Genomic DNA, 24,612 nt, shown 5'->3' on the forward strand with positions numbered 1-24,612 from the left:
AGGGAGGGAGGGAGGGAGGGAGGGAAAATTAGCCAGATGTGGTGCCACATATCTTTCATCCCAGCACCTGGGAGACGGAGGCAAGAAAGAGGATCTCAGAGTTTGAGGTCAGCCTGGTCTACAGAGAGAGTTCCAGGACAGCCAGGGCTACATAGAGAAACCCTATCTCAAAAAAAAAAAAAATCCATAAAAGAAAGAAAATAAAAACTGGTTGGTGAGTTCAATGTAATGCTCATTTTATTCTTTATGTGCTATTTTGCATGTATGAAGTGGCTTTTTTCCCCACTATAATTTAACTGTGCCAGTTTCTATATTAGATTTTGGAGTCACGGGGATATATAAACTCAGAGCCTACCCTCATGTTACTTACAAAAGGATGAAAACCTTGTACACATGACAGAGAATGGGCTTTTGTCTTTTTGCAGTCCTGGAGGTATGACCAGGATTTGCACAAGCTAGGCAAGGTCTGTGCTACTGGGTTCTATTTCTAGCCCTTAGGCTGCCCCCTCCATTTTCTCCTCCTCCTCCTCCTCCTCCTCCTCCTCCTCCTCCTCCTCATTATTATTATTATTATTATTATTATTATTATTATTATTATTTTCAAGGTAAGGTTTCTCTGTGTCGTCCTGGATGTCCTGGAACTCACTCTGTAGACCAGGCTGACCTCAAACTCAGAGATCCACCTGCCTCTGCCTCCAGAGTGTTGGGATTGAAGGCGTGTGCCACCACTGTCTGGCTTCTCCTTTTTCTTTTAAGGACAGGTCTCACTCTGCAGTTATGTTGGCTTGGGCCTTGCAAACATCCTCCTGACTCAGCCTCCTGGATGCTAAGATTACAAGTATGAGTCATCACACCTAACCAGCCCGTGGCCTTTTGAAATAGGATCCTATGATGGATCTCAGGCTGACCTTGAATTTGAATTTATCCGTTTCCCAGCTCCTGAGATTTCAGGCATGCCCAGCTGACATGGTGTGTTTTCACAAACATGCCACGTGTGTTCTATGCTTCTTCTCAGAGGATATACTGAGAAGTCAAGCAGGGTTTGAAGCATCCTTGGGCAGACAAAAAAGCAGCTGCTCGAGTCATTTAAAAACAGTGCATGTTTCTGTGAAATGGTTCTGTTCTACTGTAGCACAGAGTTCCTCAGAGCAGGATGGGAGGTGGAAGAGTACTCTGGGACCAGCTAATGAAGACCCTGCTCTGACGCAGTAAGCCATCCACACTTCAAGTTCCTGTAGATGGTGGCAGCTACCAAGGTTCCCAGGAGATCTGACCAGAGCTTGAACAAGCTAGCAAGCCCTGACATTTGGATTCATCCTTTGATGACAGATACTGACAGGAGTCTCCTATCTGCTGCCCCTTCACCTGGCTTCTCCTCACTCCAGGGTCTTCAGTTCTCAACTTCTGCACAACACCTGCAGAAGTCCCAGTGTGAACATACACATCCCACAGGAAGAGACACATGGGGTCCAAAGAAAGGAGCGGCTGGAAGTGCTTGATGTCCACATGATGGCGGTGGGGGTGGGGATGGGGATCGGTGCTTCATAGAGGAGGAAGTGTGGAACAGCTGTGAGAGGGTGAAGCGGGACAGAGCTGAGGAGACAGGAAGTGGGTGATAAGGACCCATACGAGGGACAGGAGGAATAAAGCCCACAGTGTGGTCTGGTCCTCACAACTGCCTCTAGTGAAACAGTATGTGTCAATGACTTGGTTTGGTTAGCCATGTGGCTTTTGTGTGTGAGGAGGGTTGGCAGGGAGCAGTAGCCTGGGTCTGGATCTGTTTTCTGTCTCCCTTCTCCTTTTGCGCTAAGGGACCAACCTCTTGGAAGCCAGAATGTGTAGGTCCCAGATTCTTCCCTCCCAACCTCCCCCAGACATAAATCACAAGTGATTTCATTAAATGCACCTCCTGCTGGGGATGTTGGCTCATAATTCCTCTCTGATTAACCCCCACTACCCCGGCAAGTTTATAGGCCAAGAGAGGGAGGGGAGGAGGGGAGGGGAAAAGGAGGGATGGGGGGAATCCCGAGCGGGTGATGGATGCCTCTGTCAGCCCAGCTCGTATTTATTAATAGTCTTAATACGGGAAGCAATAAAGGAAGAGAGAGATTCTATTAATTAAATCATTGTTATAATTAACTTTCATTAAAGGAGGATCAATAAAGAGAGGTTGAGATGGAGAAAGGAGAGAGATCCATTATCTCCAATTTCCTTGGAAAGGATTCAGGGAATGAGATGGGGTTGCTAGGAGACAGGAGCCGTGAGGGAAGAAGGAAGGATGTAAGATGTCATCCAGGTGCTGCAGGAAGGGGGTGGATGGAGACAGGCATTGTGGGGGTGGTCCAATGAGTGAACCTGAAGAGAATGGAAGGTGCTGAGCAGGGTGCTTTGGGGACAGCGCAAGGGAGATGTAGGTATACGTCTGGCAAGGCACAGAGCCTTGGTGAGCACATAGGTCCTTAACATGTACTTTATGATGCTGTGGGTATTTGTGTCAGACAGCTGGCTGAGGGAGATGAATGTATTGCTGTGATTGTACAGAGTGCATGGGGAGGGGGCATGTGAAGATGCAACACAAGGTGGGTAGGGATGATAAGATCCTGACACTTTGCAGAAGTAGGAGCTTAGGGTACACCTCACTAGGCAGAACTCAAAGGTGTGTACTTGATGGGAGTAACAGCTGTCTGTTGGCCCGGGGTATAGCAAGGGTGATGATGGAGGGTGCAGGCATGAGCATCGGAAACCTGACCCCTTTCCTGAATGTCCCTTCCCATCCCCACATCCATCAGTTTGCTCTCTCCTTCAAAGTGTGCTCTAGGCCAGACCTCACTGAGATAGAGGTTCTTTTCTTCTCCTGTGGCCTCAAGTGGCTAGCATACCAGAGGCCCAGTAAGAATGTTCCTGTCATTCCCCTGCCTCCCACCAGTGTTGAGGAACTTGAGGCCCCTCTTTTTTGTAGTAACGCCTCTATAAGAACACACTTCATGACAACAGTTACACGTATCATATAAATATATTTGTCCAAACTACAGATAAGAGGGCAATTTAAGGGAAAGGGGGAGTTCTTATTGCTGTAGGGGGCCTGGGGAGGGTGAGGGGCTGGGAAATGGGGGACACCTGGGAACCCTTGTCCCCCCATCCCTCACGAAAGGCACAAATACATTATCTTTTCCATTTGAGGATTTGGGTGTGGGGTGGCATGAGACGGTATAGGAATCCTTAAAAATACAAAAGAAACTTCCAAACTTATGACCTAAGGCTATGGGAAAGGCTGGAGCAGGTGGGAAAAGCAGCGGGTAACAGAATCAGTGAAGCCAAGAACTGAAAAGACCCCACGAGGTCATGAGCCCATGCTGCTGCCTCCATGCAGGCCCCAGAAAAAACTCGAGTAAACAAACTCCGAATAAGGGAGGGTGGGGTGCCCCAGGAGTTGGCTTTGGGGCATCAGAAGGGAGTGGCGTGTGTGTGTGTGTGTGTGTGTGTGTGTGTGTGTGTGTGTGTGTGTGTGTGTAGCTGTGTACTTGGGCTAGGAGTGGATAATTCTGTTCCCACAGGGGAAACCCCCTTCATCTTGGTTCCTCCAAACTGTTTTCAGGGAGTAAACTCAGCCACTGCTTCCAAGACAGATCCCTGCCTGGGACAGAGGAGTCAGAATGGAGGATGGAATTATAAAGCTCAGGATGAAAGCGGGACGCAGGCATGGTTTGTAGGAACAGAATATTACAGAGCCCAGTGTGACAGAAAGTAGGCATGAGCCCAAACTCGAGTGCGTGCGTGCGGTGCGTGCGTGCGTGCGTGCGTGTGTGTGTGTGTGTGTGTGTGTGTGTGTGTGTACATATTAGGGAGGGGTGAGATCACTCAAAGGTGAAAGGGTCCTGGGTGCTGAAAAAGAAATGTCCATCCATGTGGTCCTCCAGAGCATCCTTGTCACTCTCAGCAGGGAAGCGCTCCTTACAGATAGGACATTCCTTCCATGGAGGGGCGGCTGAGACCCCAGTGCTGGCCTCTGACAAGGAACCCACCGCAAAGCCACTAAAGAGAGATGAGGAAAAATTGAGAGGGTCAGGGTGCTCTGGTGCCTTTATTTTTATCTTTGATATAGAGCATCAAACTTGTTATGTAGCAGAGGGTGACCCCTGAATTTCTGATCCCCCCACCAAGGGCTGAGATTTCAGGCAGGAACCACAACTTCTGTGGCCTTTTTGACCTGGGCACCTCAGGGAACAAGACCCATGTGTTTTCTTGTTCCTAATATGCCATCCTGGTCATTCTCTGCTCAAGCCTCTCCCATGGCGGTTTTTCTGCTCACAATCCTGGATGCCTCAGTTCTGCAGATGCCATGTCCTCTCTTCACGAGCCCCTGCTGGTGTCTGTAGTACAGAACCCATCCCCCAGCCTCCCGCTCTCCTCCCTCCATCTCTGTCTGCTGCCTAATGAGGCTGAAAACGAGTCTGACACCGTTCTTCATCTTCCCGCTCCAGCCCTGCTCCAGCAGAGAGAGAGAGAGGACAGCACTGGTCCTTTCTGCCCCAAGCCCCACTCACTCCAGGCAGAGCTGGGGCCAGGTGAGAATGCTCTTTTCCCTAAGGCCCTGCCTGCCTGACTAGGACTGGAGAGCCAGGCAGAAGGCACCACCTGATACCTGACCCCGCCCCCCACCCCCCAGGTTCCACTCCCAGAGTCTCCCAGGAAGTCAGAGATGAAGAACATCTCAGGCACGGCCAGACACATGCTGGATGGTGGTCTTCACGGTCTCCATCTCTGAGGCCTTGGTCACCTTCTTCCTCCCTGAAGACCTAGGTACCTACCTGGTGGTTGGGGAGGGGGTAGGGGCAGGAGAGAGGGGAAGCAGGGCAATTTGGGCTCCACGGAAGATGATGCTAGAACAACACAGAAGCCAGTCAAAGGCAGGGAGAGAGAGCGAGCATGAAGCCACCTGGGGTCTGTGGAAGTAGCTGACATTTCTGTCAACCACACAAGAAGTGGGATGTGGGGGCAGGGCATGCTCACACACTGACCTCAGCGCCTCCCCTTTGGCGCTGCCCTCACCTGGCCATGTCATAGAAGGCACTGCCGAGTTCAGGAAGCAGAAGATTGGCCTCCTCACCCCCACTCTGCACAGCCGCCATCAGGACGGACTTCTCGTCTTCAGCCTCCTGGCACCAAAGAGACAGGGCTGGATTTGGGTGGTGTTCTGAGGTGGGGAAATAATACTCCGGGGAAGGTAAGGGCAGAGAAGCCACGGCTGGTGTGGACAGAGGGGTGGTAGGAAGAGTGAGACAGGAACAGGGTTTTGCCAGGGTGGGCAGAGGAGGGAGAGGGAGGGGCCTGGAAGCATCAAGGCTATTGAGCTGGCCTGTGTTTGAGGTGATTCTGTTAGTAGTCTTTTTTTGAGACAAGGTTTCACTATGTAGTCTTGGCTGGCCTGGAGCTATATAGCGCAGTCTGGCCTTGAACTCTGAGTGCTGGGTCTGAAGGCTTGAACCACCAAGCCTAGCCCGGTTAGTAATCTGGAAGAAAGGCCAGGCCTGCCTCCTCCAGCCCAGAGTAAGAGTGCTGTGTGGAGCAGGCTTTCTGCCCTGGCTCAGGTGTGACCCTACTGCCTGCTTTCTACTTTGCATGTGGGCTTTCACTACTCACTGAGTCAGAGCTGCTGTCCTCCCCTGGCCCTGAGAGGTGGGGAGCAATGGGTGCTGGCTGGTTGATGACAACAAGGGGAGACGCCTCCTGGAGCCCAGGAGGAGAGGAGCCTGTGTTTCCATGCTCACACAAGCTATAGGACGGGAGCCTCATGTCCTCTGGGGACTCATCCTCTGAGTCTGTCAGAGCTGCAGGGCAGCCTATGGAAGGGAAGGCAGAGAGAAGAAAGGTCAGCCATAGGAACCCGAGGAGGGAGACAGTTCAAGTGCAGAGGGCCCGGGGAAGGGAATGCTAGGCTGCTTCGAAGGGCATCACTTGGGAGTGTCTCCCGAAGAGGGGGAAGGGGAAGAGGTGTCACAAGACTGGGGACAGACTCAGCCCGGCAGTGGCCTCCTCATCCTCCGTGGCAGCATCTTCGTTCCACTTTTCATCTGCCACCTTCTCCAGACGGGCCTCCAGCTTCCTCATGTACTCTAGCAATTCCTAGAGTTAGGAGAAGAGGGCAGGTGCTAAAGCCTGCAAGAGGCCAACCCCACTGGCCAGGGCTTTCCTTGCTCCCAGGTGACACTGTAGATGCTTTCACCATGGGGTGGGGTCGCACAAGGCAGATCCCCTTAATTGGGAGGTCTCCTCCACCCTGCATCTCGATCCCTCTGGTGTTCCTCCCTGTACAAAGTCAGTTCCTAAGGGGAGTCAGGGCCCCTTTTCAGCCTTTGTATCCTCAAAGAAATTCCAGTTTCTGAGCCAAGAGATTACCGAGATGATACAAGGGTTTGAGTCCCCAAGCCCTTGGCTTGGGTGAGTCTCACCTGTTTCTCTGCCTGCAGCTGCTCCTTTTCCTTCTGAAGCACGCGGAGACCTGAGCGCAGCTCTGTCAGCTCCCGCTTACTCTCTGACAACTGCACCTGAGGGAAAGAAAGGCTCATGGGACTTGGCGCCCACAATGTGCCACCAAGAACCTGGTCCAAAGTTAAACTAGGTTCTCTCTTGCTCCACAAAGTGCTTCTTCCACAAGGCCCTGTCTTGGCTCCCAGGGCTCAGGCCAAAGTCCTAGACTACCTCTAGAATGTGGCCCCAGGGAACTGTCTCAGGCTGGGTGAAGAGGCTTTGCTAATACCAGAAGCCACCCTATAACTCCTATGTTACCCCTCCAGGTCCAGATGTGCACTCTGAGCAGAAAGGGAAAGTGCACATTCAACCAAGAGAGCTGGGAGGTGTACAAGTCATTACACAGTACTTCAGAACCAGGAGACAGTGAAAGGGGCACTCATATGTCAGGACAGAGGTCTGAACCCCAGGTGCTGGGGCACCTCACCAGGCTAGAATCCTTCTCTCGGGCCAGCTCAGTCTTGAATATGTGGCTCTGGCTCCTTTCCTCCTGTACTGTCTTCTCCAGCCGCAGGATCTCTGCACTCAGCTTCAGGATTTTGTCCTTCTCAGCCTAGAGGTGGTACAAAGGAAGGTGGGGGAGAGGAGGTAAGTGGCTCTGGGTACCAGGAAATAGCTTTGCCCTCACTGGGTCCCTTTCTTATATGTCTGTCCTCACTTCCGATCTCCACTGAAAGCAGGATAAGACACAGCAGCAAGGTTCTGTGCTACAGGAATGGGCACTATGGCAGGGCCTGGTGCCCAGGACAGCAAATGTTCCTACACCAAGGACAGTTACTAGGGAAGGTATTTTGGTGATCAGTACTAGGATTCTCCATTAGGGCTGGCTCATGCCTGGAGAGCAAAGAGTACCGCTCCTCAAGATTTCCAAGGATCTCATGCCCTCTTCCCTCCTCCCAGAGCACCCGACTGCAGGTCAGGGTCCCTGACGTAGGGAAGGGTCACCCTCTACCTCCATATTCTGCAGCAGCCCTGCACGCTCCTTGCTCCATTGGGACTTCTCCTCCTTCATGTGCAGGCTGAGCTCAGCCAGTCGGCCGCTGACTTCAGCCACTTCCAGTCGGCTGCGGTGTAGCTCTGCTATGGTGCGGTCCCTGGCTCCTGCTGCGCTGGCCAACTCCTCCCCAAGAAGGGTGGCTTTCTGTTGGCTTGAGGCTGCAAGTTCCTGGACCCCTCGAAGCTGCTCTTTCAGGGGCTCCAGCTCGGCCTCCAGAGAAAGAGGACAGAGATCAGATCCTTCAGGCAACTCGCTGTGACACAGGGTACCCCTCATCAGGACCCAGGGCTGTGTGGTTGACTTTACCCACCTCTGCCTCTTCTCTCGGCACACCCAAGTGTGTCTAGACTACTTTGGAACTCTCACTGCTTCCTATCAACTACAGGCCTTCACTCACCACTTTCTGCTGGGCTTGGGCCAGGGCGTCCCTCATGTGAGCCACCTTGTCCTTCAGTCGCTGGACCTGAGCACCCTGCTCTTCTTGCCGGCCCTTGGCCTTCTGCAGCTCTACAGTTAAGCAGCAGTTCTCCTCTTGGACCATCTGGAACTTGACCTGACGGAAGTGGGAAGCAGGTAAGGACCAGGGGATGAGTGCTGGAGCATCAGGGGCAGGTTGCCTTCCTGCCCCTGTGATGAGAGAAGGCAAGGTCCGTTTCTGAGATTCAACACAAGTGGAAGCATTCAGCTCTTGCCAGCTCTTGGGTCCTCAGTTCAAAGGGTCTCAATCTTCAACCTCTAGTTTCCAGCTCTGGAATGAAGTATCCAGAGCATCACAGCCTGGGGTCTTACATAGAGGTATCCCACATTCCACACTGATTTCCTACTTTTCCTTTAAATCAAAACAGTTTGAATGGCCTCCAAAGCTCAGAATATTGCACCTCTTACCACAGACCTTTCCCTTCCCCCTCCTCTCCCTTCCCCGAGTAAGAGTCATACTATGTGGCCAGTCCAGACTGGCCTTGAACACACAATCCTCCTCCTGCTTCTTCCATCACCTGCGTGCTGAGATCACAGACGCGTGCTGCTACGCCTCGCCTTTCCTGGGACCTTTGTCACCTCTGTCTGCTGTACAGAGCACGTCTCGACTCATCCAGTTGACACTTGAGTGCTAACTGTGCTTTATTCTCTTCTCTCCCCAGCAGTTCACAGAAGAAAGCAATAGATTTTCCATTCTCCATCCTGGCCACAGGCATCTTCTCTTGTCTATTACTGCCATAACCACATTAGCTCAGGCGTGGATGTTCCCGTGGAATGACTGGATGGTGCTGTAACTAGTTATTTTTATAGTAGGCTGTCAATGATTCTCGGTACAATTCTTTTTTTTTTGGGGGGGGGGCATTGAGACAAGGTTTCTTTGTGTAATTTTGGTACTCTGTAGACCATGCTGGCCTCGAACTCACAGAGATCCGCCTGGTTCTATGTGGTGGTATTGTGTTCCCCCAAAAATTGTGCAGTCTAATAAACTTATCTGGGGTCAGAGAACAGAACAGCCACAATATTAAACATAGAGGTTAGGCAGTCATAGCACAAGCCTTTAATCCTAGCATTCTAGAGGCAGAGATCTGCCTGAATCTCAGTGAATTCAAGGCCACATTGGAAACAGCCAAGCATGGTGACTCACGCCTTTAATCCCAGGAAATAATGGCAGGAGGCAGAAAGGTATATAAGGCGTGAGGATGAGGAACTATAGCCTGGTTAAGCTTTTAGGCCTTTGAGCAGCATAGTTCAGCGGAGAGGCTTCTAGTCTGAAGAAACAGGATCACCTGAGGAATTGGCGGGGTGAGGAAGCTGTGACTTGTTCTGCGTCTCTAATCTCCCAGCATTCACCCCAATAACTGGCCTCAGGTTTGTTTTTATTAGTAAGTACCTTTAAGAATCATGCTACAGCTCTGCCTCCCGAGAGCTGGGATTAAAGGCATGCGCCACCACTGCCCGGCTTTGTTTTATATATATATATTTTTTTAAAGATTTATTTATTTATTATGTATACAGTGTTCTGTCTGCATGTATCCCTGCAGGCCAGAAGAGGGTGCCAGATCTCATTACAGATGGTTGTGAGCCACCATGTGGTTGCTGGGAATTGAACTCAGGACCTTTGGAAGAACAAACAGTGCTCTTAACCTCTGAGCCATCTCTCCAGCCCCTTGTTTTATATTTTTAAGATAAGGTCTTGCTGTGTATCCCAGGCTGCCTCAAGCTGGTGCCAATCCTTTGGCCTCAGCCTCTCCAGTACTAGAACTACAGTACCACCACACCCTGCTCAAATTCCATTTTTCACTGCTGAGCAGTTTTTTAGAGAAGCCCAGGGCTCTGAGAAAGCCACCGCAGGTTCTGCAAATATTTTATCATATTTTTTTTTGCCTTGCTCAACACTGAACTACAATCTTGGCTCTAACCTTGTTCTAAATTATTAAAAACTGTTTTTAGAAGCCCATCAAAACGTAAGTCAGCACACTGGAGAGAACTGATCCACTGATGTGTGCTTTTAGGTTAATTCACTTTTATGTAATCCTCAGAATAAAATGTCTTATGCATTTCTATCAAATTGAAGAGTAAACTGGGACTATAAGGTTGACAGTTTAAAAACTGTTATCATTTACCACCTACTTGTCTGTGATTCAAGGTGTTCAAAGTTTGAATTCCTTTTTCCTTTCTTTCTACCTAGACAGTCTCAGCCTATGCTGGCCTTGAACTCAAAATCCTTCTGCCTCAGCCTCCTGAGTGCTAGATCACATGACAAGCAGACCATCGTGCCTGGCCCATGCTCCCCTTTTGATAGCCTTTGCATTTATGTTTGTATGCATGTGTGTGCACGTGCATGTGTGCACCCATGTAGACCAGAGGTTGACCTTGATGTTGAGTGTCTCCTCAGTTGTTCTCTACTTGCCACCAAGTCCCAGGATCCTCTCGTGCCATCCCTGTAAGTGTGCACTGAACAGTTGTTTCTAAAGTCTAATGAGATGTGTTCTCACCTGCCTCTCTGGAACCCTGTAATACTAGATTAGGTTTTTCTTGTGACACTTTGTGATTTGGGCAGGTACTGTACTATGGAGTAGAGAGTACACAGGATCTCCTTTACATTTACACCCTGAACGCTGAGTGCCCAGTATTCAGAAGGGACTCAATAAACACTAGATGAATAACTAAGAAAGCAAGCAAACCCACTTGTTATCTCTTACCTCACTCTGCTCCTTGTCTGCCTGGACTTCCTTCAGCTGCCCCAGGAGCTTCTCTTGTTCCCGAGTCAGGGCCTTCACTGTGTCTCTAACCCTGTCAATATGGGACAACAGTGCTGGGCTGAAATACTCAGACCTCTGACCCATACTTTTCTAGAGCATAATCATAAACTGCTTTTCTTTCCTTTTTTTAATTTTTGTTTGCTTTTTGAGACAGGGCTTCTCTGTGTAGCCCTGGCTGTCTTGCAATAACAATGTAGATCAGGCTGGCTTTAAACTCAGAGAGATCCACCCGCCTCTGCCTCAGGAGTGCTGGGACTAAAGGCGTGTGCCACCATGCCGGGCTTCTTCCCTCTTTATGTGTCATTGTGCAGGATGTTCAAGCAATGGCTCCCTGTTCCTACTCAATTAAGAGATGAAAATCCAATCTTCAAAGGCAATGGACAATCACCATTGTGCTGTAGATCAGATGGGGCAGACTTGGGAGATGCCACAGTGTGTGCAGGGATGTGCATGGCCCAATAAAACCTTACTTAATGAACAATGACATTTCAATTTCATATCATTTTCACCATCACAAAATATTCGTCCTTTTATCTCATTATCAGCCTCCAAATCATGTAAGAACAGGTGGTAGGCTAGATCAGGCATGTGAGGCACAGTCTGCAGGAACCTGGTCCAGATGTCTCTGAGAATGTAGACATCTTGTACTGGCCTAGGGCAAGGCTAGTACATTATCAAGCAACTTCATGGATAGCTTTACTTACTGCCGAGACTTTCCTTTACAAAGATTTTTTTTTTTTTTTTTTTAAAATCCAACAATGCTGAATGAAAGTAACCTAATGACATTCTTTGATGAACAAAAGAATTGGAGTATTGAATATAGTAAAAAATCTGGAAGACAGGCATGGTTGTTGGTCAGTATTTATGCTATTTGATAGACATAACTGTGATAACTATGTTTTTTTTCTTTTCTTTCTTTCTTCTTTTTCTTTTTTAGAACAGAGACTTATTTGTTATATAGCCCAGGCTAGTCTATAAGTCATTATGTAGCTCAGGGTGGCCTATAATTTATTATGTATCCCAGGCTAGTCTATAAGTCACTATGTAGCCCAGTCTGCTCTATAACTCATTATGTAGCTCAGGCTGGCCTATAATTTATTATGTATCCCAGGCTAGTCTATAAGTCACTATGTAGCCCAGGCTGGTCTATAAGTCACTATGTAGCCCAGGCTGCTCTGTAAGTCATTATGTAGCCCAGGCTGGTCTATAAGTCACTATGTAGCCCAGGCTGGTCTATAAGTCACTATGTAGCCCAGGCTGGTCTATAAATCACTATGTAGCCCAGGCTGCTCTATAAGTCACTATGTAGCCCAGGCTTGTCTATAAGTCACTATGTAGCCCAGGCTGCTCTATAACTCACTCTGTAGCCCAGGCTGGTCTATAACTCACTCTGTAGCTCAGGCTGGTCTATAAGTCACTATGTAGCTCAGGAAGGTCTTTAACTCACTAAGTAGCTCAGGAAGGTCTAACCAGTAATCTTCCTGTCTCTGCCTCTCCAGTAGCTTGGCTCTATACATAGACACAAAATTGACAACTGTTGACACTGAAAGGGGTCGTCCCAGAGTGGCTTTCTCTTATATCCCTTCTGTCACTCTCAGTGTTAAGACTGTGAGTTAGCCAGGCATGGTGGACAATGCTTTTAATCCCAACTTTTGGGAGGCAGAGGCAGGCAGATCTCTGTGAGTTCAAAGCCAATCTGGTCTACATAGTGGGTTCCAGGACATCCAGGGCTGCACAGTGACACTGTTTCAAAACAGCAAAAACAGATTCTGTGATTTACAACTTTTGTCATATTCCCAGATCATGACCTTCAACATTTCTCTCTCATTTTTATAGTGCTGGGACTGAAGCTGGGACCTTGCACACACCCAAAAGGTGTTCTCACCACTGAGCTGTGACACTGAACATTTCCAATAGCAAGGATGGAATCCAATTATTTTCCTGTGCTTTAAATATATAATTTATTTATGTAATGCATATACATACATATTTACTTATATGACTACCCTATGAAGTGTTGCTATGCTTCCCAGGCTAGACTCAAGCGATGCTCTTGCCTCAGCTGTCCCGGCTGCCAGGACTATGGACATGCATCACCCTGTAGTAAAGTCTGAAATCAATCTTTTTATCTTGCATTGACTGTGCTATCCAATCTCTTCTTGTAAATATTCTATCTCTAATTCTGCTTAGCTTCTGCCATACAATAAATACAACTGATCTTTCTAAAGATGAGAAACATAGAATAGCATTAGGAGAGATGGGTGAGGGCTGGCAGAAAGAAACTCCCAGCAACTAGAACTCTCTGTATGAGATTGTGAAGGGCCAGAGAAACCAGTGGGACAGATATCAGGTATACTCATCTGAAACAGGGGAATGGAGTGGAGGCCTTGCGGAGGTACCCATACCTGTCCAGCTCCACCTCCTTCCTCAGCACTTTGTCACTGATGGTCTGGATGTCATCCTCTAACTCCAGGATACGGGCCACATGTTCTCCCTGCTGCTGGCTCAGGATGTCTCTTTCTTCTGTGAGCTCCCCATGGGACCGAGAAAGGGCCTGGAATTAAGGTTCCACCAAGGAAGACAGAGGGTGAGGGCAAGGCTCAGGCTTAACATCATATTCTCCCACCTCTGTCCTGCCACCTTCCTTGAAAAAGCTGAATGGAGCTACTGTCACCTGGCATTATGTCAGTATTCCTGGGTCCAAAGAACTGAGTCTTATGACAAAGTCTTAGGGACATACCTCTTACCATATAAAGTTTAGTCTCACTTATTACCCTTAAGCCTAGTTCCTTGATGCAAGGACCATCTTAAAATTCCGCTGACATCTTTCCTTTCTCCTCTTTGCTGGGTCCAGGCCCCATGCCCAACCGGCCCCAGCTCCCACCTTGTATTGTTCTGTGAGCTCCGAATGTTCCCGCCTGGCAGTGGACACAGCTGTCTCCAGCTCCTGCACTCGGCTCCTCAGCTCTGTCACCTGATCCTCCAACTGCAGCTTCAGCTGCATCAGGTCATTCCGTTCCTGCTGGCTCTCATCCAGCTGGTTCTACAAGAGCACGAGGAGAAGGGGGTGCATCTGTGAGGCACCATTCCAGATGCATCTCAGGGTAGAGAGACCAAGTCAGTGCGGCACAGCCATGGTTCTCTCTTAACTTTCAGCCCAGGCCTGGCACCTTCCCCTGACAGGGCACAGTGATCTCTGTGGAGTCACACAGACTTGGGTGAACCTCCAGTGCAGTTTTTACTAGCCAAACCACTGAACTTGTCATCTGTGAGGTTTAAAGAGAATAATCGATGTGAAACAGAACACCCGTAGCAGCTTGTATCACTTCTCACTTAGGTATAAACATCTTCCTATTGTGTTGACCCATGTAGTTATCAGACTCTGGTTCTAGAGAGCAGAGGTTTGCTCAAATCACTGAGGGGCTACTAACTTTCACCTTCTGAGCAACTTCCCTCCCACCTGGAGAATTACCGCCTCCCTACCTGTTTCTGCCCCTCACCTTCCCTCAGACTCTCTTCCTAACATCTGCCCCTCTGCTCTTAAGACTCTTCTCTATCTGGCCCAGTGGAAATAGTTATATATGGCACATTTTTAAGTGTAGATTTTCTAGTATCCACTTTAATAAGATATGAAGGCTGGAGAAACAGCTCAGCAGTCAAGAGCGCTTGCTACTCCTGGAGAGGACGAGTTTGCTTCCCAGCAGCTACATCAGATGGCTCACAACCACCACAACTCCAGCTCCAGACTATTCATGACACTCCATTCTGGCCTCAGCATCCACAGGTATGTACACATACCTGGGCTGGGAAAAGTAATTGAGGGATGGTGGTTAAGAGCACCATGGCTGGGCCAGCAAGATGGCTCATTAGAAAAAGGTACTTGTTGTCAAGTCTGGAAACCTGAGTTCAACCCCTGGAGGAGGAGAGAACCAACTCCCACAAGTTGACCTCTGACCTTCACATGTGTTATGGTATGAATGTACCCCCCCCACACACATACAAATAAATAAATGTTAAAATACGAACTGTTCAAATCTAGTGTGTCATGTTACCTGCGATTACACTTCAAATCAGACCAGTCACACCTGATGTGCCAAAGAGCCATAAGTGGTCACACTTCTGGTACTGGATGGGACAGTTTGGAGCCATGCCTAACCTGTGCTAGAGGCAGATCTCAGTCTCCCTTCCTCCCCGTGTTCCCTGGGGCAGTTTTCCTCCTCCATCCTGTGGATCTCTTGCAGGACTTAGAGGGCAGGTGGTGTCTCTCTGGCTCAGTTCTAGGAACCCTGAGCTACACTGGCCTACGATGGCTTGCTTTACTGTCCTGTGTGTCTGTGTCCATGTGAAGGCTTAGTTCCTGGAGGGCAGACCTTTGGTAACCCCAGTGAACTCTTCAGGGGAGGTGACAGAGGAGGGAAGTGAAGCAAGAAGGGGCCCCTGCAATGCTGTCCTTGGCATCCCTGGCTGAGGAACAAGCCTGCTCTTCTTTTCTTACCTGAAGCACAGTAGCCTTAGGGACAACCAACAGGATGTCAGAGCCTCCGTCAGCCTCCTCCAGGGTCACCAGCTCATCCATGGGCCGTGGCTCTCGGAACTGGAATGGGGGACTCTGCCCACACACCCGGCCCTGGCGGTTCACATAGCGGAACTGGTAGAGTTGGGCTCCTGGTTTGGGCAGGTAGCTGGCTGTGGGAAGAATAGCACAGAACCCCAGTATCACCTCTGGCTCTCAAGTTCTAGCAGGTCCCTCTTCCTACTATGGGAGGAAAGGTGTTACCAAGGTACCTACTGTCCACTCCTTTGGGACTGGTCCTTGGGATATGTTTCTTCCTCCTCCCTGCCTAGCCACCTTCCTTTTTCAAACTCATTCCCTCCTCCTCATCACCCTGACTCTAGCTGATACTTATTGAGCGCACACAAGACGTACCAGTGTTTCCCAGCTCGTTTTAAATCCTCATAGTGTTCCTACAAGCAGGGGCCCTCTTTTAAGTCACCTGCTCAGTGCCAAACAGCTTGCAGAGCCGAGAGCTGAGCTCTGAATCCAGGTCTTGCAGACGCTATGACCACTCTTTCCTGACGTTACCACGCCTTTTCCCTGTTCCACACTGGGAGTTTCTCTTTCTTTGGGGTAAACAGTGATGTTTTTAGCATCCTCTAAATCCATCCTTCTATTAGGATTCTTTAAGTGCTTGGTGTTACCTTGTGATAACTTGCTAAAAAGTCTCACAAGGTCTTCTTATTTTATTTTTTGGAGACAGGGTCTGGCATGTTGCCCAGGTCGGCACTGATATCCTGGGTTCAAGTTACCCTTCAGCCCCAGCATCCTCAGTAGCTGGGATGACACTGGAGTACCATTAGGCCTGGCAATTAAGAGTTATTTGCATCCACATTTCCTTATCCTCTGTGCTCTTGATGCCTGTTAGCCCATCGCCTTCCTCCAAAGCGCCACTTCTGTGGCTCCTCCATCCCAGCCTCCCACTCTTCTTCATACCTTGGAACTGGACACTAGCATGCGTGGGGGAACCATCCGTTGTACTTTCCTGCGGCACTGAAGACCATACAAATGTGTGATAGTCCCGAACACAGGCAGCTTCCACCTGAAGAGAAAAGGTACGGCGATAGAGTCGCCATCCGTTCGTGATAGGAGTGTCGGCATGACTGAATGAGTGGTACCAAGGATGCTAAGACTCAGGTAAGGTTGGAGGACATTATACTATAGGAGAGGGAAAGGCTAAGGTGGAGAGATGAAGTTTATGCAGATGGCCTCTGACGTCTGTGTCATCTTTCTCCCCATCAACTTGAGAATCTTTTTTCTTTCTTTTTTTTTTAAGATTTACTTATTTATTACTTATTTATTATGTATACAGTGTTCTGTCTGCATGTATGCCTGCAGGCCAGAAGAGGGCACCAGATCTCATTACAGGTGGTTGTGAGCCACCATGTGGTTGCTGGAAATTGAACTCATGACCTCTGGAACAGCAGCTAGTTGCTCTTAAGCGCTGAGCCATCTCTCCAGGCCCCAACTTGAGAATCTTAAGGACCTAGTCACTACTCATATTCTAACCAGCCTGTGTCCCATAAGCTTGCACCAGAAGAAGGTCTAGGAATACCTTGAAAATTCCAATCCAGTCACTGGCACTGGGCATGGTGCCTGGAGGCAGAGTGTAGTGACATTCCACCTTGGTGTTGGGGATGTAGGTCCGGGCTACATTCAGGAAGTTGACTCCACCCCGGGATGGTGCCCGGTTTAGGGATGACTCTTCCATCCTGCCCTCAAGATGCCTGCTGTCCTGTGAAAGAAAGGGTTGGCAGACTTGTGTCTTTCCACTCTGCTTCCCTCCCATGACCCATGTGCACCCATCCACAGTCCGTCACTTCACAGGACACACCTTGTTTCCAGTCTCTAAGGTTGTGGGACCTTTTCAAGGTATCACTCTTAATCTTTGGGGCATAGGTCTTGCCTTCTATGTCTATTTCCCACCCTGACATATTGCACCCTCTCTGGCTTACAGGCCCTCACTTGTATAATTTCTAGTCCTTTCTACTGCCCCACTGACCAAGTCTCAGTGTCCCAGTCATTCCTCCTTTTCATCTCTCAACATCCTTGGGAATTCCAAATTTTCTTGGTTTTTCCCACCCAATCCCCTATACCTTTTGGCTCCAGAATCCAAAATCCAGCTGAAGTGTGGGCCCCTCTCAGTCTGAGCAGGTCTCTCTTACAAATTCCTAAGCTTGTTGACCATTCTGTACCCAGGTAAGACCCCCAAAACAAAACCTAATATCTGATAACAATGAGTCTTCAGAGCTGGAATATGGCTCAGGGACCAACAGCTTAATCCGAGCTCCTCAGCCCATCCCTGAGTTGTCTAACCTGATCAACTCCAGGGAAGCAGAAGAAAGCAAGCTTGGACTTCCCTCCAAGTTCTAGAGAAGAGGAGAATAGGAAAGACAGGTCCTGTCCCTCAAGTTCTATTCCAGGAAGTCAAAAATTCTGGAGGTGGCAGTTCAAGGGTGGAGTAAAATATTCAGCAGGAAGGTGGTGGTGTGGGGGAGATGGAATGTGGGGGCCTGGAGCCAGGAAAGCCCCACCCATAGGCAGAGGACAGGTTAGAAACTGGGTAAATGAGGGGCCCTGAGAAAGGGAAATGTACATTCCATCTTGAGAAAAAGAGAGAGAGTTCAACAAGGAACATTCTCTCCCCCCCCCCCCATCTTGCCCAGAGCAGAACTAGAAACCCAGCAATCTGATTGGATATCAACTCAGCTCTGGTATCCTCTCCCTATTTCCTGCTGGCTCCTCGTAGCCTCAATTCTGTGTCTAAGTCCTGCCATATGCTTGGGTTGATGGCAAAAGCCTCACAGGTAGGATGGAGTTGGAAGGGAAGTTAGCCAGGGAGTGTTAACTGGAAAATATGGAGTGAGTGAGAATAGATAATAACAACAATTAGGGGTACAGGATTGGGGTTAGGATAGCCTGGTGGGTAAAGGTGCCTGCCACCAAACCTGACAACTTGAGTTCAGCCACTGGGAGTCACATGGTAGGAGAAAAGAGACTTCCTCAAGCTGTCCTCAGACTAGAACTCAGAGATGAGTAAGAACAACATAGGATGTACATGTTTGAAAATGTCATAATGAAACTCATTTTATGTTAGCTTAAAAAATAAAAATAAACTACTCCTCAGGGCCGTGAGGCAGTCCCCTTCTCTCCAGCCCGCAAATCTGCTTCCTGGGTCAGCTGCAGCTGAGGTGTCCAATCAGCCATCACTAGTCATACACACGCCCCCAAACATCACAAACCCACACCAGGCTGAGACGGTAGGAGAGAAACTTTAAAAGAAATTAAACACTCTGTGGGAATGGAAAGGTGGGCCAGCCATGCAAAGGGGGGACAATTTCTTCCTCGAAAAGAGCTGGACTAAACCTATTTCAACGTCTTTTTAAAAAAATTTCCATTTCTGAAAAATCCCTAGTTATATCTAGTCTGTTTTCTTCAAATACAACTCTTCTGAGGGTAGGGTGAGTGTGAACTGTTTACAAAGCTCTATGCATCGAGAACCCCCGAACTCCTCCCTCCCCACCCCACACACAAAAACAGCTGCAAACATTCTCCATGATGAAAGTCCTGGACACCTAAAGTCTATGTGGTCAGATACCGTGTGTGTGTGTGTGTGTGTGTGTGTGTGTGTGTGTGTGTGTGTGTGTCCCCGTCCGTCCTCTCCACTGTACGTCTCTAACTGTTTTGGCATTCCACAGGTTGGAACTTTTCCCCTCGGCGGCGCAGTAAAGGCCTTTGGCTCTTTGGATTTGGGGGAGAGAGGGAAGGTCTGTGAGGGCAAAGACTTGCCTGGAAAAGATTAAGCAAATATTTCAGTCCCTTCAAGCTTCCATAAGCGGATCGGGCTTTACAGAGAAGAGGCCTCTCAAGAAAGTGTGGACAATGCGGGGGGCCACCCCTCAAGGCCCCCTCGAAACCAACAACACCCGAAACGTGGGGCTGGCTTCTTCAGTGCGTAAAGTACTAAAACCTAAACTCTCCTGCCGTCCTCTCCGACAGTTCTCTCGGATGAGCCCTTCTCAGGCTGGGAAGCCGGCTGACCACCCCTGCGTAAGCCCACCCCTCAGTTAGGCCAAGTTTCTTACCCCACAGGCGGATCAGCTGTTCCCCTCACCTTTCACCAACAACAAAAACAGCACCCGACTGCAGGAGGGGAGGGGAGGAGTGGCGCGAGAGCTTCTGGGGCGTGTGGTTCTTCTGTGGCCTGACACCACCTAGTTCTTCTACCTCCCGAACTACAAGTCCCAGGAAGGTGCGCGCGACGGGGCGGGGCAGAGGGCGGGAGGCGGGGGTGGACTCAGCGTGGCATCCCGGGAGATGTAGTTCTCACTTCCGTGGCCGTCCAGGAGGGTGTGGCTACCAAAGGACTTCACGGCCCATGATTCCTCCGGAAGGGCGGGCTGACCTAGTGGTGGCTGCTGGTTCGTTAGCGTGCTTAGTGGGAGGGTGGACGGCTCTAACGCGTTCCACCCTGCGGTTTCCAGCGGGGCGGAACACGCTGGAGCATAGCCTTCTTGTTCGCTTTGCTTACTAGATAGGTCGTCGTGTTATATCCACTTACAAAAGAAGAAAGTTGCTTAAGGAACCGTGTAGTGTCAAGGCTATGAAACTGTAGAACTCTGTCGGGCTGTGAACTACACCCCGGCTGGTCACCAGGTTGGGGATGGGGAACTCAAAGTGGTGGCAGTGATTATTTATTTTTAACTTGCTCTGACCTCGTCAGGGTTGACAGATCTTGTAAAAAGCCTCACAGCTTCCTATTTCGTTCCAGCTTGAGGATTTCTGTGCCAAGGAGTCTGATAACACACACCTGCGCGCGCTCACTCTCGAGTGGCTTTTAGGTCTAGGAAGAGGATGCATACATTGCCTGAGGTGGTGGCCCAGAGCCGTGGAATGAGAAGCATGCAATGGAAAAGGGAGCTTGGCATAATGCAGGACCTGTCACAGCTCACAAACAAGCTACTTAGAGAGGCCTGTTTGCCCAAGCCTTTTTAACTGGTTTAAGTTAATTAGAGTAACAATACAAGTTGTTGCTATGATTTTTTTATTTAGAATAGGTGAAAGATTCACACTGTTCCCACACCCCAAGTCACTTAAGGACTCACCCCTGTGGGCTGCCTCCAACCCTTGAAGGGTTCAAACTTCTTGTCTCTGTATTAAAGGTTTAAGTGAGGTATGGTGGCACGCTCTTGTAATCCTAGCACTTGAAGAGGTAAAGGTAAGGGGATCCTGGAGATTTCAATGCCTATGTGGGCTACATAGGAGACCCTGTCTCACAAATAAATAGTTACATTCTAAGGATGGCTGTCCTCTTCCTAGCTGCCTGTTTTAATTATCTGCTGCAGTAGATTCTGTCACCTCTGCCTTTCCCGTGTTTTCGGTAGTGTGTTTTTTTCCTTTTAAGACTGAAGAGGATATTTGGTGTTGTCCTTGGGTGCCTTTCATCTGAAGATCTTCAAGCATTAAGTCACTGGGCTGCACAAACATTAAAGCAACGTGTCTGTGTCATTAGTCAGGATTTATGAGTTAGAGCACAAGCGGCTGGATGGGGAGATGGCTCAAGGTCCCGGGGTGAGCTAAGAATGAAGCCTGTCTGAAGACTCAGGTCTCAAATGTTAATTTTTGTCTTCCATCAGAACGAGAGCCTGTAAAAATCTCAGTCTTGAGAAGAGCTAAAAAAAATAACAACTTCCACATTTGGGGGTGCTTACAGCAAGTTTCCACAGCCATGCAATGCAGGCCCGATTATCATCCCCATTTTACATATGACGTGAGTGAGGCACAGACAGCTGAGTTAATCCACTAATCACTGGGTTAATCCAGCTAGTAAGTGGTAGAACCAGGGTTCACGTTTTAGCAGTCAGCACACCGTGTGTGTGTGTGTGTGTGTGTGTGTGTGTGTGTGTGTGTGTGTGGTTTTAATTCTGTTGTTGTTAGGAGCAGTGGTGTTAGTCAGGGGATAAAGATCCAGAGCTTTCATGTGCTCAGTGAAGTCGCATGGCAACAGGAAGCAGCATCAGCCAACAAGCATGTGGCAGGGCTACGCTGCGTGTTCCATATATTTCAAAGAATAAATATAGACACTGAAGGATATATTTGATTTGGATAGCTTGTCAAGATGGAGACCAGGATGAAAAAGCTTTCTTGAGGATGAAGCCAAGATTCAGAAATCGGCCTGGGTAATGGTCACCAGAGCTTAAAGAGGTACTCAAAAGAGCACATTAGTTTCGACTTAACACACACACACATACCAAAACAAAACAAAACAAAAACAAAATGCTGGGTTTGAGCCCCAGCTCTGCAAAAACTGGGGCATGGTAGCACACACTTGGAGTCAACTTGGAAGTCAGAGGCAGGATTACCAAGTGCTCAAGGTCATCCCTGGTTACATACCCAGTTCGGGAACCAGTTTTAGCTATAGGAGACCCTGTCTCAACAAAACAAAACAACACAAAACAAACAAGGCTGTCGAGTCGGCTGTCAGGTTGAGGCACTTGTCAAGCAAGCCTGACAGTATGAGCACAATCCCTGGGAGCCATTTGAAAAAGGTGGATGTGATGACATACAGCTAACGATGTATATCTCAGCATTTCTATGTCATGACGGTCGGTGGACACGGGAGAATTGCCCTGACCCTCACAATATGACCAGGACGGCAGAGACAACAGGAAAAACACTGAAAGTCATCTTCCGACCTTCACATGTAACAGTGGCACCCATGCCACCACACACACACACACACACACACACACACACACACATTTGCTTAACTCTGTGAAGCTGTGTTACTGTGCCTGTGTAAAACACCTGATAGTTCAATGAAGAACTGGCCAATAGCAAGGCAGAAGAAAAGATAGGCGGGGCTGGCAGGCAGAGAGTATAAATAGAAGGAGAACTCTGGGAAGAGGGATTGCAGAGCTAAGATCTAGCAGCCGGAGGAGGAGGAGGAGGAGGAGGAGGAGGAGGAGGAGGAGGAGGAGGAGGAGGAGGACTCCAGGGGCCAGCCACCCAGCTATACAGCAAGCCATGGAGTAAGAGTAAGATTTACAGAAGTCAGAGAAAAGGAAAAGCCCAGAGGTAAAAGTTGGGATAATTTAAGTTAAGGAAAGCTGGCTAGAAACTAAGCCAAGCTAAGGCCAGGCATTCATGATTAAGTATAAGCCTCTGTGTGTGATTTATTTGGGAACTGAGTGGTGAGCCCCCCAAAAAGAACAAAAACCTCCAACAACACACACACACACACACACACACACACACACTAAACAACTAAGTAAATAATTCAAATATGGCCTGGAAAATGCCTCAGTGGTTAAGAGCACTGGCTACTGTTCCAGAGGACCCAGGTTCTGTTTCCAGAACCCACATGATTTCTAACAATGGTCTGCAACTAATTCCAGGGTATTGATGCCCTCTTCTGACCTCTGTAAACTATGGCACACACTTGCTACATATATATAAATGCAGGCAAAACATACACATAAAATAAGAATAAATAATTTTTTAAATTAAAAACAAGGGAGCCAGGTAGTGGTGGTGCATGTCTTTAATCCCAGCATTTGGAAAGCAGAGGCAGGAAGACCTCTGAGTTCTAGGCCAACCTAGTCTACAGTGAGAGTTCTTGGACAGCCAGGGCTACACAGAGAAATCCTGTCTCAAAAAACAAACAAACGAACAAACAGAAACAAGGGGGCTGGAGAGATGACTCAGGGATTAAGAGCACTGATTGCCCTTCCAGAGGACTCAGGTTCAATTCCTAGCACCAATATAGTAGCTAACACTGTCTCCAGTTCCAGGGGATCCTCTTCTGGCTTCCAAGGGTGCCAGGCACAAATGTGGAGCACAGACATACATGTAGACAAAATACCCATATATATAAAATAAATAATAAATAAAAATCTTTTTAAACCATAAAAACCAAAATTATGGAAAAGGTTTTGAGGGGCATTTTTCATGGTCTTTGCTTCTGGACTTCCTGCAGATGACCTTAAGCTTAGTGACCTTTGAAACCATGTGTCAGAGAGGCCCATAATTCCAGCTACTGGGAGGCTAAGGCAGAGGGCTCACAAGTTCAGAGCCTGACTGGGGGGCAGAGTGAGTCAAGTCCAGCCTGTGCAACTTAGTGAAACTCTGTCTCCAAATAAAAAAGGAAAAGGAGTGCTGGGGATATACCTCAGTGGTGGAATACCTGCCTTGTACCTGCAAAGTTCTTGGTTTGATCCCCAGTATCACAAGAAAATCTCACATGTTGAAGATAGTAGAGTCTCAAGACATAAGGAATCTGGTTCTCTATGTCACTATTAATCAGAGCCACGCTTTGGGATATTACTTGACCTTGATGTCTGTTTTGTTACAAGACTAAAGATTTGGGAACTTTTTTTTTTTTGTAGTAGCAAATGTTTTTTTTTAATTCATTAAAGTTTGGACTCATTCGTTTAGGAAGTTAGTTACTAATGATTTTTTTTGTTGTTGTTTTGTGGTGGTATTGTGTTCCCCAAAATATTGTGCACCCTAATAAACTTATCTGGGGTCAGAGACAGAACAGCCACTAGATACAAAGGCTAGAAAATGGTGGCATTCACACCTTTAATCCTAGCATTCCAGAGGCAGAAATCCCTCTGGATCTCTGTGAGTTCAAGGCCACATTGGAAACAGCCAGGCATGGTGACTCACGCCTTTAATCCCAGAAAGTGAGCCTTTAATCCCAGGGAGTGAGGCAGAAAGCATAAAGGTATACAAGGCGTGAAGACCAGAAACTAGAAGTTTTTGACTGGTTAAGCATTCAGGCTTTCGAGCAGCAGTTCAGCTGAGACGCATTCAGGATGAGGACACAGAAGCTGCCAGTCTGAGGAAATAGGATCAGCTGAGGAATTGGCAAGGTGAGGTGGCTGTGGCTTGTTCTGCTTCTCTGATCTTCCAGCATTCACCCCAATAACTGGCCTCAGGTTTGATTTAATTAACAAGACCTTTTAAGACTCATGCTACAGTTGTTTTGAGACAGGCTCTCACTATGTAGTCCTGGCTGCCCTGGAACTCACTCTGTAGACCAGGCTGGCCTAGAACTCAGAGATATCTGCCTGCCTCTGCCTTCTGAGTGCTGGGATTAAGGCATGTGCCACCATACTTGGTTGATTTTTTTAAAATTTACTATGCGTTACAGTGTATATGTGGAGGTCAGTTCTCTCCTAGGAATGGAGCTCAGGTCATTAGGCTTGGCAACAAGCACCTTTACCCACTAAGTTAGGCTAAGTCATCTCACTGAAAATTTTTTGCTATTTACCACAGGGTCTGAACAT

At 48.4% G+C, this 24,612-nt stretch overlaps 1 protein-coding gene across 1 annotated transcript; it reads right to left on the minus strand.

Moving 5' to 3' along the window:
- Positions 1 to 3,785: 3,785 nt before the first annotated feature.
- On the minus strand, positions 3,786 to 19,523 carry Calcoco1 (calcium binding and coiled-coil domain 1). Its single transcript, XM_059247428.1, has 15 exons — positions 19,405 to 19,523; positions 16,875 to 17,054; positions 16,256 to 16,361; positions 15,260 to 15,450; positions 13,649 to 13,807; positions 13,170 to 13,318; positions 10,705 to 10,795; positions 7,923 to 8,078; positions 7,481 to 7,735; positions 6,956 to 7,081; positions 6,450 to 6,545; positions 6,015 to 6,123; positions 5,641 to 5,840; positions 5,050 to 5,156; positions 3,786 to 4,032 (listed from the first exon to the last, which is right to left on the minus strand). The coding sequence occupies exons 2-15, from the start codon at positions 17,028 to 17,030 to the stop codon at positions 3,855 to 3,857; spliced, it is 2,079 nt and encodes a 692-aa protein (XP_059103411.1). The 5' UTR covers positions 17,031 to 17,054; positions 19,405 to 19,523; the 3' UTR covers positions 3,786 to 3,854.
- Between the last annotated feature and the right edge of the window lie 5,089 nt (positions 19,524 to 24,612).

The sequence above is a fragment of the Peromyscus eremicus genome, chromosome 20, assembly GCF_949786415.1.
Source record: "Peromyscus eremicus chromosome 20, PerEre_H2_v1, whole genome shotgun sequence".
Taxonomy (NCBI): Eukaryota; Metazoa; Chordata; class Mammalia; order Rodentia; family Cricetidae; genus Peromyscus; species Peromyscus eremicus.